This window comes from Cataglyphis hispanica, chromosome 17 (assembly GCF_021464435.1).
Source record: "Cataglyphis hispanica isolate Lineage 1 chromosome 17, ULB_Chis1_1.0, whole genome shotgun sequence".
Taxonomy (NCBI): Eukaryota; Metazoa; Arthropoda; class Insecta; order Hymenoptera; family Formicidae; genus Cataglyphis; species Cataglyphis hispanica.
The window spans coordinates 5,515,001-5,526,864 of NC_065970.1; the positions used below are offsets into that span (position 1 = coordinate 5,515,001).

Here is an 11,864-nt window from a genome sequence, read left to right on the forward strand (position 1 = left end):
ATTATTAAAGTTTAGTAAAATTTTTTAATAAATTTGAATTGTCTATAAATTAATATATATATATATATATATATATATATATATATATATATATATATATATTATTAAATTTTAAATATTTTCTCAAAACATTAGATGAGAATTTTAAATAACACTTAAATAAAAATTAAATTTTATTTTGTTAGAAATATATGTGTTTAAATCTATCATAACAATCCATAACAAATGTCTAATGGCTCTACTTTATAATAAAATTTTACTTTTTCGACATGATATTGTCGGAAGATTAATGAAACCTTATTTTAATATTTTAGTAATATTATACGCAATTATTTCACTTTTCGTGTATGCTAAAAATATTACAAAACTATAAAAAATTGTTTAATATTAATAATTGAATTTGATGTTTTTATATATTCAAATTCAATTCATTATTATTTATTTAATTTTTTATAAGAAATGTTATTACGTGAAACATTTCAAAAACTTTATAAAAAATATATAGTATTCAACCGCTAGTTCATTTGTTTACCGCTATGCAACGCGCGATGCATCTATTTTGCATTTGAGATTCAGTCATGAGAATTATATAGTTGCAAAGAATTGGAATAAGATTAAAAATGTAACTGTAATGTAGTTTTTAATGGAAACTATTAAAAATGGAACTATCAGTCTAATTTCTGATACAATCCCAACAATAAGGAATTCAGATATTGGATTGATTTTTTCTTAAGAAATCGGGCAGATAAACGTTCAAAAAAGTTAAAATCATCATTAATTTTTTATTAAAGATGTAAAATTTTATATATGTATAATTTTACATACATACATATATATATATATATATATATATATATATATATATATATATATGCGGATCGGATCGGATCATTATCGGATCGGTCGATTCCATTCAAGATCAGATCAGATCAGATCCGTTTCGATCAGTCGGATCCGTCAGATCAGACAAGTTAAGATGTAAGAAGAGTGAAAACATTGGATCGAAAGATCATCGTTAACAAAGGAAGAATCATCGCTCAAAATGCTTTAATAAAGGCTCGCTCATAAAGGTAAAGAATCCTAAAGATCAAAATTGATCATGAGATCAAACATAAATGTCGTCGTCCGTCCGGTAAAAGCGTCCTGTCATCATCGAGTAAAGGGTCCGGCAAACATCAAAGTGGAAGATCGCTTCCGAATCAGGCGAAATCAGGATCATAATCCGGCAAAATCAAAGTCGAGATCAGAGGTCGTCCGTGGATCGGCATCGTTCAGGATCGTCGACAAAGATCCGGGCGATCCGCTTTTTGAAATCAAAGATCAAAATTCAAAGTCAAAAGATAATCGGTCCGGGATCCGGCGCATCGCGGTTCAATCGCTTAAATCTTTAAATCAGGATCTGGCAAATCTTCCGTCAATCAAAGATTTCCTTGCTGCGCAATCAACCGGCGGCATCCGGATCCGAGATCGTCGGCAGCCGATCAACAAAGATCGGCATTGCTCAATCAGACCGGCATCGTCGGCGAGACCAGATCAGCGCAATCAAACACGCTCAGGTTTTCAAATTCGGCTTCGGCAAAATCAGACGACTTCGAAGGACAATCTTTGCAAAATCGACGAATCAAAGGCGCGATCTTCCGAGATGCGAACAAAATCCGTCAATCGGCATATCAAATCAGCCAGCGCGGATCGAACAAATCACGAGATCGGTCAGGTTTCGAGCAGATCGACGCTCACGAGACCGTCAGAAAAGAACAAATCGCGACAAAAAAGGATCCACAGATCAAAATCAAAGATTCCGGGAACAAAGCTCATCAAAATAAGATCAAATTAAACAAAGATATGGCAAATATCACTCAGAAATCGTCGGCTTTTTGCAGCATCCAAGCTGTAAAGTGAACAAAAAAAGAATTAATCGACAAATCATCGAGATCGTCCGGCTCATCGGCATCACTCGAAATCACTTCAGAAACATCGAAACTCCGCTTCTCCAGAACGATAAAGAGAGGAGGAGATACGAGAGGAGGACGAGGAGGCAAGAAGGGAGGGGGGGGAGTTATTAGATATGTAAGCCTAGGATGGGGTAGGAGAAAGGTTAAGAGATGTATAAAACTTATAAATGTAAAACATTATTGTATTGTATTTTTACTGATACTGAAGAAACTGTGTAATATTGAATCTCCTTTAGGGAGCAATAAAGACGCTTTTCTATTTTGTTTCTCTCTCTCTCTCTCTCTCTCTCTATATATATATATATATATATATATATATATATACACATATATATTATAAAAATCTATAAAATGAAATAAAACGAGCTCTTTATTAGTATATTTTTAAAAATATAAGATAATATGTACATATATATATATATATATATATATATATATATATATTTAAAATATAAGATAATAATAATTATATATATATATATATATATTATTATCTTATATTTTTAAAAATTTACTAATAAAGAGCTCGTTTTATATCGTTTTATAGTTTTTTGTGAGATGCCATATATATTGAAGAAAAAAAAGTTTGAATTATTTTATTATTGGTGAAAAAATTATTGAAAGCTATTGAAAACCAATAGCGTTTAATCGATTTTTGTCAATATAATATTTTTTGGTAAAGATCCTCAATAAAAATAATATTAGGAAATTTATCTATCAAAACTTTATAAAATATCTATGATTATACCATGCGACATCCGTCACGTCCGTATGATATCTATAAATATGTCTAATGGATATCGAATAAAAGTAAAAAATACGGAACTGTGGATGTCTAATGAATATCTATAGGAGATTATATGGGCATCTAATAGAGGTTTCGAATCTCCATGATAGATTGGACATCCATTAGAGATTTTTGTTCCGTGTGGGTATATATGTATGTATGTATGTGTGTATGTATATGTGTATGTATGTGTGTATGTATGTGTGTATGTATGTGTGTAGTCATGAGTCATAATATATATATATATATATATATATATATATATATATGTATATATATTGTATATATATACATATTATATATATTATATATATATATTTTTTATTCTCTAATTTAAAAATTTATAAAAAGTATAAGCTGTTCATTATTTTTTATTTAAATAAATATAAATTTTTGTAATTTTTTACCCTAAAAAAATTACCTTTTTAATAAAAAAGGTAAAGAAAAGCGCCAAGTACACGCGCTATGTGAAAAAATATTATATTTAAATAAAAATATTTTAATCAAAAATACTTTTGTATAAAATACTAGTTTAAATTTTTTAGAAAAAATATATTTAAATAATAATTTTAATCAAAAATATTGTTATATAAAATAGTAGTTTAAATTTCTAGAAACATAACGATGAAAAAAAATTATATATGTATATATATATATATAAATTTAAAAATATATAATATATATATATATATATATATATATATATATATACATATAACGATATAACGATGAAAAAAAAATATATATATATATATATAAATTAAAAAAATATATAATAATATATATATAATATAAAAAAAACATATATATAATTTTTTTTTCATCGTTATTTTTCTAGAAAATTGAAACTACTATTTTATATAACAATATTTTTGATTAAAATTATTTAAATATAATATTTTTTCTAAAAAATTTAAACTAGTATTTATACATTATTAAGTATTTCTTGATTAAAATATTTTTATTTAAATATAATATTTTTTCACATAGCGTGTACTTGAGGCCTTTTTTACCTTTTTTTAAAAAAGATAATTTTTTGGAGTAAAAAAATTACAAACAATTTGTATTTATTTAAATAAGAAAACTACGAACAGCTTGTACTTTTTTATAAATTTATATATTTATTTAAATAAGACAATTACGAACAAGTACATTTTTAATTTTTAAATTAGAGAATAAAAAATTAACTTAAATATAAAATAATATAACTATATTCAATATAATATTCTAATAATAAGAATATTTAATAATAATATAACAATATTATAAAAAATACTGTGTAAGAAAAAACTGTATAAGAAAAATATAAACTTTTTAACTTTTTAATATTATTTAATTATAGAATGCATGACCATTGGTTTGCTTTTATATATTGATTTGATTAGTCAGCTTTTACATGCAATTTTTATTCTATATGAAATAAATCATCATAATGATCATCATAATAATTTTCAAATCTGATTGATGACAATTGTTAATAAGACTTGCATATGAAACATTTTTATACAACGCAATTATAATTGCATTGCATTACAATCGTTCAAGTATACTCCCAAGTAGAACATAAAATCATAATAAAATTATGATGACATCAAGTATAAAGTCAATTTAGAAAAAATCATTATGATATCAATCGATACATTTTTTATGATGATTTTGTGATGAATTCTTGACATAACAATGATTTATGATGATTTTGTGATGAATTTTTGACAAAACAATGATTTTCTGTTTTCATTTTTATATCATTTTTACGTCATTTTTTATCAGTGACTTTTAAGAGATAATAAAGTCATGATGATATCCTAATATTATCATTATGAGTACTTATACTTTTGAATTTTACTTGGGCTAGAATCCTTAAAGATAGAATCTGACTACTTAATTAGTTTTGGAAGAACATGGCAGTACTGTATACATAAACGAGTGTAGTGCAAAGTAACATATTTATGTTGTATAAAAAAATTTTTCTTATGCAAATCTTATTAACAATTGTCGTTAATTAGGTTTGAAAATTATGAGACGATTTATTTCATATAGAATAAAAATTGCCAAAAACCGACTAATCAAACCAATATACAATAGCAAAACAATGGCCATGCATTCTATAATTAAATATTAAAAAATTAAAAAGTTTATATTTTTATTACATAGTTTATATTTTTTATAATATTGTAATATTATTATTAAGTATTTTTAGACTATTATATTAAATATAGTTATGTTATTATTATATTTAAATTAAATTTTTATTTTTTAATTTAAGAATTTAAATAAAGTACAAGTTGTTCGTAATTTTCTTATTTAAATAATATATAAATTTATAAAAAAGTAGCTCGTAATTTTTTTATTTAAATAAATATAAATTGTTTGTAATTTTCTTATTTTGTTTCTTTTTAAATTATTATGCTTTCTCTAATAATTTTTATTGGTTCTGCCATGTTTTTCTAAACTTTGTTTCGACCAATAAAAAGGTACACGCACTATGGCCAGATTCAATTCAGCCTTGTATATAAATGTAGGCTTTTAGTTTAGATACGGTTACCATAGTAATTTTTCAATCAATCGCTAATGGCAGAGTATTGCTAATATAACTCAGGCCAACGCTGGCGCAATTTTTTGTCGAAAACAACAAATGGACATTTTATATTATACTATATATATATATATATATATATATATATATATATATATATATATATATATATTTGTTGATGATAATGATGACATGGATGTTTCTTAAAATTTTCTTCAAAATTTTCACATATGGAACTTTGCATCATAATATCTCTGATTATATATCAAATACAGCAAAAATAAAGACATTTTCCTTATATAATTAAGACCTAAGCTATCCATTAAGCCTATTAAAAATTCAATCGGTCCAGCCGTTACTGAGAACCGTTATTATGAGGTACTTGCAACTGACGGATTCGCGTAGATACACGGTGTGCCTCGCTATACTTGGCGCGAAACTACCATGTCTCTTGATACGCCTGAGACCGAATACTTTTCGTTGCTTCGCCTCTGGCACGCCTAGAGCGCACATTCCATGGTCTAGCCGTGCGATAGTCGCGCAAAACGCGTGCTCAATCGCCAATATTTTTAAATTAAAATTTCAATAATTATTACGAAAATTGCAAAATGATAAAAGACTTTTTTATTCAGTTTACGGTCCTCTATCCGCTCACGAGCGTTGGCACAATCTTTACAGAACACTCTGTATAATACTCAATTTTGTTAAAAAGAAATAATCACATTCCAGATGAAAAAGAACGTACGAAATTTTGAAAAGAAAGAAAGCTCATTGTATTGTAGATACTGAAGTCTGATGTGGTGCTCATTGACTCTTGATAACAGGTAGTTGAAATATAAGGATATATATAAATATAATTATATAAGTATATAGAACGATATGTAATGCGATATGATGATGTATCGCATAAATTATTACGGGAAAAATTCATTTTGCTCTATATGCACTGTATATAGCATGACGCATATATCTGAAGAACTTTTAGATATCACTCGAAAATATCACAAACTTTTTAAATTGGATATGTAATACCTGAAATTCGTACGCTTGCATCGTTTGCGTCGCTACTCTGGCTTTCTCTCGTTCCTTTTTTAATTTTTCCAATCTCTGCTCCTCCACCTTTTTAGCCTCTCGTTCTTCTTTTAGTCGATAATAGTTTTGTATTCTGGAAAAGAACATATCTTTTCATAATAAAAAGGAAAGGGAGTATACAAGGTGATTGATAATAATCGCCCCACCCGTAATATGCAAATAGAGCGGATTAAGCTAAGCAGGAATGTCCTTTACCATTTTTTTGTATAACGCTTAATAAAAGAATTATTATTGAGTAAAGTTTGGTCAAACATCGCTGATCTTTAATTGGGCGCACGTCGATGAGCCGCGCTGTGATAGTTGAATGCTCACGCACACTACCAAGCGCGCGGTTCACCGACATGCGTCCGGCTAAAGATCAGCGATGATTCACTAGACTTTACTCAATAATAATTCTTTTATTAAGCGTTATACAAAAAAATGGTAAAGGACTTTCCTGTTTAATCCGCTCTATCTGCACATTACGGGTGGAGATTATTATCAGATATCGTGTATATGTATATTTATTAAAACTTCGACTATTAATCAAGAAATGATTCACAATAATTTCCTTATGCATTCACCTTCTATTTGCACACACATACTTCTATGACTAATAAGACTAATTTACATTTACATTTACAATTATTCTTAATAATAATTTCTTTCTCTAATTTCCTTCTCTTTCCAAAGTTTCTGCAGTATCCTTCTTTTCATATTATCCATCTCATCACTCCAAACCCTCTATTTCATTACAATTTGTACCTAAATCTTTAAACCAATCCTTAATTATTTCTTTTATATAATGATTTATACAATCCTCACCATTACCACAAAATACGCACAACGTCACTTATTCTTCCAACCAATACTTATTTTTTTCCTCCATATTTTCACATCTTACCTTTAACAATGTCCTAATCATATCTCCTATATTACCCATGTTTACATACAATCTGTTCAATAAGAAAGTGACTGCCATAATTTGGAAAAAATTAAAATTTAGATTAAATTTTTTTTCTTTTATTCAAGTACACACTATTAGCTATTGCTCAATTACCTAATATTTCCAATTACCTTCATTACTGATTATAGCTTCACATCTTTTTTCCATGTTTTCGAGTTTTCGAAGTTCATATTCATTTGGCAAAGATTGCCATATCTTCTTAATTTGAAACAACTGCTTCACCGTGTACACTGACTTTCTTTTGAGCTTTATTTTCATGTATGATCACATATTTTTAATAGGATTAACACCTGGAGACATTGCCGGCCATTCCATCGTATATGTATAATGATGATATTTTGTTGTTTCCACGGTCATAATCTTCTTGCACCCAACTTTGATTTTTTCTGCCAGAAATGCTTGCTGAAGTTTTTTGGTTCTGATAGAACAAGTTGGGTGCTGCAAGAAGACAATGACTCTAAACATCGCAGCAAACTGTGCAGTGCGTGGAAACAACAAAATAACGTCACTACGATGGAATGGCTGGCAATGTCCCCAGATGTTAATCCCATTGAAAATGTGTGATCGTACATGAAAATGAAGCTCAAAGCAAAATCAGTATATACGGTAAAGCAGCTGTCATTTCAAATTAAGAAAATATGCAGAAAACTTCGTCGAAAGCATGGAAAAAAGGTGTGAAGCTATAATCAGTAATGGAGGTAATTAGACGATATATTAGATAATTGCGTAATAGTTAGTAGTGTGTACTTCAATAAAAGAAAAAAAATTTAATCTAAATTTTTATTTTTTCCAAATTATGGCGGTCATTTTCTTATTGAACAGACTGCATCTCTTTCTCAAATATCTTGGTTCTTGTATTTCTATTTTCAATTCCTTATATTTCTTGTACCTAGCCTCTCTAATTTTACATTCCTCAACTTGCCTTTGCACTTCCCAATACCTTTCACCTAATTCCTTCTTCACTTTCTCTTATTTTTAAATCTTTTAGCTTCGATACTCCATCCATTTCTATTATAATATGCCATCTTTTCTCTATTATACATATCCTATTGTATACATATTCTTTATTGTCCTTTAAGGAAAGGGATTAAAAAAAGAATATTTTTAAAACATCTCAAAAATATATTTAATTTTAAAATTCAAACTTTTTTAAGGTATACTTTTATATTAAATTAAAAATTTAATATCTTAGGTTTAATTAAAATTAATATTTTAATATTAATAAAAGTATACCTTAGATCTATAATTTTATTTTCCTCTTGTTCCATAGCCTTAAAATGTTTCAATTGTTCGTTTCCCTCCGCAAGTTCTTGTCGCACTTTAATGTTCTCGGCTTCTTTGTCGCGCAGCTTCACGATCTCGTCTTGTTGCCATGCGATATTATTTAAATTGATGAGCCGGCTTTCCTCCTGTTTCTTCTCAAACTCGAGAATTCGTTGCTCTTCGTTTTCCACAATTTGCTCTTTTAGAATTTTTGCAAATTGCAGCCTCTTGGCTGTCTCCTCCTGCTCTTTTTGCAATTCTTCCTTGATCGCCCATCTCCTCTCATTTTCCATCATATCGTTCAGTCGTTTCTCTTCCTCGCGAAGCTCTCGTTCTATCAACTTTCTTTCCGCAATCTATAAACGGATAGCTAAATGTACGAAAATTTTAGATATTACAAAAAAATATTATTGTCATATTTTTGAAATTGATCGCAATGTTGATGAATTTACTTGAGCATCGCGAATAGCTCGGCATTTGCTTTCTAGGATAAGCCGATTACACTTCTGTATCTCTTCCTCTTGCTCCATACGCATGTTGTATGCACGCTCGAGGATGTGCATTGTTCGTCTTCTCGCTTCTTCCTCGATTTCCCTTGTTCTCGGATCTTTCTCACGATCCTTCTTCATGTCCATCCTGCGGATCGTTTCTTTGCGCTTGATGCTTTCCTTCGTCAATCTTTCTTTCTCCTTTTCTACAACTTCCGCGGCCGCTAATCTTTCTTCCTTTGTGATCACACGACTACGTTCCTTCAGATCCTCATACTCCTTCTTGGTCATGATTTTCGGATAAATCGTAGGCACTTTTGAAGGAATCAGATATTTTCTCGTACCGGTTTTTTCCCTTATCTTTCCAACCTGGGCCAATCAGATTCAATCAATTATTTAAGAGCGCATGTAAAGATAAAAACAAGAAAATAAGTGTTTTTTATAAAATACGAATTTTTCGTGAAAAAAACAACACGCTTTGTTTTTTTTTCAAATATGTAATTATGTAACATCTTTAAATTTGATTATTGCAAGTTAATTTTTTATTATTTTTGATTCTTTACATAATAGATTTGAACTATCATTATTTTAAATGTAGATCACATTCAAATTGATGATATAGTTATGTAATTACTATTTTTAATTAGGTAAATTTTTCAAAAAAGAAATCAACAATTGAATTTGAATGAATTATATTTATTACAAATACAAAAACACGCCCAATTTTTGTAATTTTAAGAAATACATTTTACTTTTACTATTATAATATAATGAAAAGAAACTAAAATTCTTATATTTTTAATTTATTTTTTTTCAAGAGTATTTTTAATAGATTAATGAGATTTTTGTGATTAAAATGATACCAAACACATAATGACATAATGACATTCAAATAATTTCCAATTAAAATAAAATGCATAATAAACATTTTTGTTATTTGTATCATGTCATCTTTGATGTAATTTGCCGCAAGTCTTCATCAATCCATTAAAATGACTTAAACAAAACGATGAAAATGACCAAAACAAAATAAATGCAAAATATAAAAACTTTCGTTTTTTATTATATTAATAAAAAATTAAAAAATATTATATAAAAAAAGTAATGCATAAAACCAAATTAATTTTTTTTCAATGAAAAAAACCTGTTTTCTTTCAGACGTTTTTTATATTTTTAAACGTCAGTAATTTTGATTTATACACAACTTGAATAAAAATATGTAATATATATATATATATATATATATATATATATATATATATATATATACAAATTATATATAAAATGCCTCTTTTTTTATCTAATTTAATACAAATATAATTAAAGCGAAAGTGTAGTATTGTATGGAAATCTATGTTTCGCTTTATGTGATCGATAGATTGTGTGCATTACCTCTTTTCCTTCGTACGCATTACTTCTTCTTAAATGAATCGGTTTCTCATCGAGCATATGATCGCATACTGATGGTGGATGGATCGTATACACACCCGGTGGGAATTTCGAATCACCACGATATTCAAAATTGCCGGATCCCGTCTTTCGTACTGCGATCTTGGTTGACATAATGATCGAGAGATTTTACCAATTTTCTCGAGGAAAAATGTCAATCAAACAATGACAGCCGTGAGATATTGCGTGCACAACAATCCTTCATCAGGACTTCCGCGGATTGTTATCTTTGGGGACGAAATTGTACATTTACACACAATATTTCCTGCGCCGGCAAGACGATGACCCTCGACACCGGAAACGAGGCGAAAGAAGCTGAGGTAACCCAATAGAACGATCGCGTTGACTGGTATACCGTCCGTTGAATGTTTGCCGATAGTAACCGTTCCTTTGTTTGTTCAATAAGACAAGTTGTGCCAAGAGTTACAGGTGGCCGATTGTGTTACGTGGGATCATGTTTCGCGTTTCGCGTTAGCACGAATTGATGAGTGATAACCTTGCAAATGAGCCAGAACTCAGCGCGCTACGTCTCAAAGGAGATGTAAATATTCATGAAATTGCGTTTTGATATATTTGTGTTAACTTCTCTCGTCAGGAAGTAATACAAAATGTTTGAAAGGTAATTATATGTAAAGGGTGTCTCACAAAAAGTGAGGATCTCCTTTTATCTTTTAAACTAAAAAAATAAATTATAATAAATATATATTAAATTAAACAATTCAAACTGGATTCTATTGTGAGTATAGTCGTTGCTTCATCTAAAAGCTATCTGTTAACGAACGGGGAGGTATGCATATTTTTTTTATAATAATGTAAATATTTCGACATGACAAAAGTTGTAGAAGAGACCTGGATGAACATGTAGACAAGTCTTAACTCGTTTAATCTTGTTCTTAAAAACTTTTTTCAACTCTTCTGATGATATATCTGTGATGAGAAATCTCTGATACTAGCTTCAAGATTTTACGCTCTTATGTTATTAATTAAATACAATTAGTATACAGGCATTAGTATATAATCATTTTCCGAACATTTTATATAATTTCTTGCCTATACGAAATATCTATATAAAAAAAGGAATATACATATTTTTTTACGAGTTGCCAATACGTAAAAATTATGCAAAAAAGGAGCATAAAATGTGCGTTATCGTCCTGGCTCATAAAATAAGAATGATGGGTTGCGTGACATATGCACAAGACAAGGACAAAGGAAAAGAAAGAAAAGGGAAACTATTTGCAACATGAAATTATTTATCGATACGTATGCGTACACTTATCGCGCAACGCTAGATAAAACGGATGAAAAAAAATATAACACATATTTAAAAAGCATTCATTTATTTTTTAAA

The 11,864-nt window shown here is 28.6% G+C and overlaps 1 protein-coding gene across 1 annotated transcript in view; it reads right to left on the minus strand.

The window, feature by feature from the left end:
• The window catches only part of LOC126856028 (cilia- and flagella-associated protein 45-like), a 15,630-nt gene extending 4,870 nt beyond the window's left edge, over nucleotides 1-10,760 (minus strand). Inside the window, exons 1-4 of the mRNA XM_050604188.1 lie at nucleotides 10,457-10,760; nucleotides 9,029-9,433; nucleotides 8,547-8,932; nucleotides 6,308-6,440 (exon numbers count right to left, since the gene is read on the minus strand). Of these exons, the coding sequence (XP_050460145.1) occupies nucleotides 6,308-6,440; nucleotides 8,547-8,932; nucleotides 9,029-9,433; nucleotides 10,457-10,627 (1,095 nt within the window). The 5' untranslated portion in view covers nucleotides 10,628-10,760. The remainder of the gene's footprint in view (nucleotides 1-6,307; nucleotides 6,441-8,546; nucleotides 8,933-9,028; nucleotides 9,434-10,456) is intronic.
• Nucleotides 10,761-11,864: the final 1,104 nt, after the last annotated feature.